General features: G+C 36.1%; 1 protein-coding gene across 1 annotated transcript; it reads left to right on the top strand.

Moving 5' to 3' along the window:
• Positions 1–3,595: 3,595 nt before the first annotated feature.
• LOC110543763 (olfactory receptor 5H19-like) lies at positions 3,596–4,564 on the top strand. The gene has a single exon (XM_021629990.2). It carries the CDS (start codon positions 3,621–3,623, stop codon positions 4,548–4,550), a length of 930 nt encoding a protein of 309 aa, XP_021485665.1. The 5' UTR covers positions 3,596–3,620; the 3' UTR covers positions 4,551–4,564.
• Positions 4,565–5,961: the final 1,397 nt, after the last annotated feature.

Genomic DNA, 5,961 nt, shown 5'->3' with positions numbered 1-5,961 from the left:
GCTCGGTGAAAGAAAAACTATCCCCATAAAATTTACCTTAAAAAATGCAATATTGGCATTGTGTACATATCATCTGTACACAAACTGATCTGGATCAATTCTCTTCTACGAATTATAAACGAAATTGAATGGAACCTAAACAATCGCTGGAGACATGATACCTGTATGGACTCCCAGAACACAGTTGGGCACCCCAAATTCTGGGTTGCCGGTGCAACAGGAGAGCATTTCTTCTATAGGGGCAGAGGTCAACTAGAATAAGTCTCCTAGATTTGCAAACAGAAAATAACCCCTTATCGTAAAGCAATTACATTAAAGCCATTCCCATCAAGCAATTGAAGAAGTATCAGAAAAGAGTAGAGGGATTTCAGTGGCCAATAGTAAGTCATGACTTGAATGGGCTAACATATCTGGATGGGGGTCATAGGGGAAGCCTGAAGCTGTAGAGGGAATGCCCTGCTGAGTTCTGCAATGCAAGGCCAGTGAGAAGGGGACTTCAGAGAGGGCAGGCAGCAGGGAGGAAATCACAGAGCAAGGGATCTGAGACTTATTTCTGAAGTGATTCAGAAACAAAGACATTTCAAATACAGGATTGCTTTTGTCTTTTTTGATTGTTTGTTTTGATGTTTGATTTTGGTCTACAAGCATCCCTTTCGTGTTGCCAAGTGGTATGAGAAACAAATGACAATCAGAATATATGCCCTGGTGAAAAAGCATCTAAAAATGGGACTAGCTTTTCTATCCAGTGGTACCACATTTCTAGAGATGAACAACTGAAAGAACGGAGAGGGTGAGATAAAGTCTATAATGCCTTTTTTTTACATAATATTAAATTCTATGAAAATTTTTTTCCTATTTATACTGTTTGTGTTTATAAAAAGATGATATATTCATTATAGCTGCAGGCATAAAGTTATTGTATAGTTCAAACGCTGATTACTGTAACTCCTTTATCTGGTTGCAGTTCTTGTTCTGAGGATCTCTTGTCTGAATGTTGTATAAACATTGCTCCCGGATGTCCCCTATTATGCCAATAAAGCAGTTTCACATCACACACACAAAAAAATTGCTAGATAGAAATGAGAATGTGTATCCCAAATTAAACTAGTAAGATTTGAAGAGAAATATTTTGTAATTGCTTTGACATCAAAAGTGCATCATATAAATGCAGAAAAAGAAAAGTAAAGTACTACTATACATTCAAATACATCAACCACAAAAAGTTAATGAAGTCAATATGACTGTTTTTAAAGTGCATATTCTATAGAAAATATATTTTGATGTTTACAAAAGAAAAATGTTTTAGTAAATAATAATTAATAAACACTAAGACAAAGATTGAAACCCAAACATCAGAAACTTATGTGCATTTAAACAAACTTTTATTTACTTTATTTTTAATTTGGAGAGGCTATAATATACTTATATCATTTCTGTTTTCTCTCCCCTCTCCAAACAGGCTCATGGATTTAGGGATATATGTAATAACTATTAAAGAAAAAGAGGTACTCTAAATTTTTCAATCCAATGCTGGTTCTTTTTTATTCTTTCTCTCTTTTCCTGCATGGAGCCATCTGTTTGGTTAATCACTGCCTTCTTCTCTTTCTCTCTTTTATTATTTTATACGCCCAAGTTTCCCATCCCATGTTGGTTGTGCCTTTTCTCCTGTTAGTGTTTTCCTTTTCTTTCCCCTCACATTTTTATTCTTTGTTTAAAAGCTTTCCCTTAAATGTTCCACAAGTAAAAGTTTACAGTCGTGTAGGACCACAAAACAAATGCCAACTATCACCTACATTTCTGAGAACACATAACATCACTGTGTGACCATTTCATTCTCAGTATTTCCTGCTGTTTTCTGATTATTTGCAGAAAACTATTTTCACTAAGCCATTAAATATTGCTTTTTTAAACTTTTATTGATTACACTTTATTCACTTTGCATCCCCCCATAAGACCCCCTCCTCTTCTCCTAATCCCACCTTGCCTTCCCCTTCTTCATGCATGCCCCTCCCCAAGTCCACTGATAGGGGAGGTCCTCCTCTCCTTCCTTCTGATCTTAGTCTATAAGATCTCATCAGGAGTGGCTGCATTGTAATCTTCTGTGGCCTGGTAAGGCTGCTCCCCCCTCAGGGAGAGGTGATCAAAGAGCAGGCCAATTAGATTATGTCAGAGGCAGTCCCTCTTCCCACTACTATGGAACCCACTTGGACACTAAACTGCTGTGGGCTACCTCTGTGCAGGGGTTCTAGATTATCTCCATGCATGGTTCTTGGTTGGAGTATGAGTCTCTTGGAAGAGCCCTGTGTTTAAATTTTCTGGTTCTGTTGCTCTCCTTGTGGGGTTCCTGTCCTCTCCAGATCTTACTATTTCCCATTTCTTTCATAAGATTCCATGCACTCTGACCAACAGTTGGGATATCCTGTCACTTACCCCTAAAGATCCTTTATTTTGATTTCTGGCACTATATTTGTTTTATTCCCATTAGCTTTCCCCCAGTAAAACTACATCCCTCAAATATCTGATTCAGTTCTGGTTTGTATTATTACTGTGTCTTTCCTTCCATTTATTTTTTTTTTTTTGAAGTAACACAGACCCTGGTTTTTACATTGAAATTCTGGGGATATAAGTGTAATTACCTGGAAAACATAATCATAAGAGTTCATTAGTTGTAAACCCTCAGTAGACCAATGCTACTAAGTATGTACCTGTTGTGTTCAGTGACAATGGCCAACAGACTAGTGGATCTCAAATGTGATACCTAATTTAAAAAACCATATTCATAGTCAGCAAATGTTATTTTCATTCCACTGAACACCAGGTTCATGTGTGTCACTGGGTAGCGGTGGCTGGATATGACAAAACCTTTCAAAATTATCTCTGTCTTCTTAGTCATTCCTTATGCCCAATCAGACACAGTTCAATATTTTATTTGCATTTAATTTAATCTTGAGATGTTTCATAAAGATTGGCCATTAGATTCTTGTTTATAAACTCCTAAGCCAACTTATAACTAAATCTTACTATCTACAATTTGAAGAAATGTTCCCAGAAAATTCTGCTATATGCAGAATTAGGTACATAGCTTTCTATATCACTCACCCCAGCCCCTATTTTCCCTACCAGACATTGATTTTCTCTACTTCTGTATAATAAATTATGAAAAAATCCCAGGCCACTATGTATTCTAAGATTTCATTTTATTAAATTAGAGTATTTGAATTGACTAAGCCTCATCAGATGAATTCATTGTATAATATATGTTCTTAAAACATCTCTTACATTGATTACTAATCTGTAACATAGATACAGAATTTTCACACCTAACCAGTTTGTAATTTCATACTTTTCATGTAAATTTAAAAGATATAGATGTCTTTAAATATGTTGATGTATTCAAATTTTTAGTGGAATAATGAGTTGAAATAATCTCTTCACTTTGAAGAAATTTGCTTTTTATGTAGTGAAATATAAAATTAAATATATAAAATTAAACTTGGTGTTCATGCTGATAAGTACATAGTTGCTTTTTAAATTTTACTACTCAATATTTTATGTTATACATTTTAGTGGATGCTGTGTGACATCAATCATTTTTCATTTCAGCGACATCCAGTGAAGATATGGAAATAGGAAATGCAACACTGCTGATAAAGTTTGTTCTCACAGGACTCGCTCATCTGCCACAGTGGAAAATTCCCCTGTTCCTGCTGTTCATGGTCATCTATCTCATCACCATTGTGGGGAACCTTGGTCTGATCACTCTCATCTGGAATGACCCTCACCTTCACATTCCTATGTACTTATTTCTTGGGAGTTTAGCCTTTGTGGATACTTGGTTATCATCTACAGTGACTCCAAAGATGCTGCTAGACATTTTTGCCAAGAGTAAAGTGATCTCTTTCTCTGAATGCATGATACAGTTTTTTTCATTTGCAGTGAGTGCAACCACAGAATGTTTTCTCTTGGCAGCAATGGCCTATGATCGCTATGCGGCCATCTGTAAACCTTTGCTCTACCCAGTGATCATGACAAATAAACTCTGTGTACGACTTTTAATATTGTCCTTTGTAGGTGGATTTATTCATGCTTTAATCCATGAAGGCTTTTTATTCAGACTAACTTTCTGCAATTCTAACGTAATACATCACTTTTATTGTGATGTTATGCCACTGTTAAAGATTTCCTGTAGTGACCCTTCTCTCAATTACCTGATGCTTTTTATTTTCTCTGGCTCAATTCAGGTACTCCCCATTACAACGATTCTTGTCTCTTATACGCTTGTTCTGTTTTCAGTCTTAAAGCAGAAATCTATCAAGGGCATAAAGAAAGCCTTTTCCACCTGTGGAGCCCACCTCCTATCTGTGTCTTTATACTATGGCCCTCTTCTTTTCATGTATGTTCGTCCTTCCTCTCCACATGTAAATGATCAAGATATGATGGACTCTGTATTTTACACTGTTGTAATTCCTGTACTGAATCCAATTATCTATAGTTTAAGAAACAAGCAAGTAAAAAATTCAGTGGAAAGATTTTTAAAGAGAAATACTTAGGTTTCATATTATTAAAACATTACAAAATTGTGCAGGCTTAAGGTGGCTTTTTTCATACAGTCAAAATATTTCAATACTGAACCTAACCTAGAATTGTTGTTGTTGCTGCTGCTGTTTTGTGTGTGTATGTATATGGTCTAGGCATGCTTATGTATCAGTCAATATTTGGTCATGAATCTTGTGCAGAGGATGGAGGCGATCAATTGTCCTGCTTAATCACTCTTCCAACATATTTTCTTGAAAGAGTACCTTTCAGTGAACCTGGAGCTAGAATTTTAACCTGCTAACTGCAGCGATCATCTTTCTATACCCCCCACACCATTGATGTCACAGACATATGTGAGGTCATGATCTTCTCAATAATGTAATGTGAAGCTTTTCTCTACTGACATGTCTATGCTATACTGATGGGGACGCAGACACTGTTACTCATCTTGTTCAAAGGGTGCTCATTCCCACTACACCCATCTCTGTTCCACAGAGCTAGCACTCCAATGAACTCTTGTCTATGTATCCATTTCCTTAAATTATTTGGAATGAATTCTAAATCATACAATGACTTTTAATAAAATGTTAGAATGTAATAAAATAAATATAGCAGAAATCAAATTAAAATGCTTTAACAGGTATGTACATTATTCACTATGGTATCATAAATACATCAACTGTTGGTAGTAGTGTTGTTTCTGTGAAAAATGACATGAATATGATGTAACTGACAGCTTGGAGAATCATAGCACAGTTATCTGTTCTGATGAGCAGTGCTGTATTTCTGTAAACAAATCTTGGGAATATTACTAAAAATATGAAAAGGTCTTTCATTAAATTCTGTTGGGTAAAGATGATTCTTAGAGAGACTCAAATTTTGTTTTAAAACACAAGAAAGGAAAAAGATATGGAGTGTTTGAGCAAGGTGAAGGCAGTAGGCAGAGGGTCAAAGGATGTTCTGTGGTCAGTGTGCTTTGGAAGGTGAGGACAGGCCACTCTGCTCAGGACACAGGCTGTCCTTGGCAATCTGTCTAATTCTGTTCTGTGTGTTAGCACCACCCAGAAAGTTTGAGCACATCAAAGGGTAATGGTTTTATTAAATAAATAACTGAGGGATTTTATTGAAGTAATTTAGTGGTGGAATAGGAAAAGGGTCTTAATAAACTAGATTTTACAAGAATGAGCTAAATAGGATTTAACTAGATTATCTAAGAGTTATTAGAGTGGTAGCTGAAGAAACTGTGTTTTTAATGTATATAATCTAAACTCAAATACCAGTGAGATATGATGTCATTGTCCCTAATGGTTCTGTGGGATAGATGTGAAATTCTGTGTGCTTGATTTCAGGCATCCTGCAGAGCATGAGTCAACGTGAGTGAACCATCTTCAACCACACCCCGGGTCTTCTTCTCCATACACTGAA

The sequence above is a fragment of the Meriones unguiculatus genome, chromosome 17, assembly GCF_030254825.1.
Source record: "Meriones unguiculatus strain TT.TT164.6M chromosome 17, Bangor_MerUng_6.1, whole genome shotgun sequence".
NCBI lineage: Eukaryota > Metazoa > Chordata > Mammalia > Rodentia > Muridae > Meriones > Meriones unguiculatus.
Note: the sequence above shows the minus strand (reverse complement) of the source record. Positions and strands in the feature narration are given on the sequence as shown.

Excerpts from the sequence above, each read along its gene's own strand:
- LOC110543763 (XM_021629990.2), top strand. The coding sequence starts at position 3,621 with ATGGAAATAGGAAATGCAACACTGCTGATAAAGTTTGTTCTCACAGGA.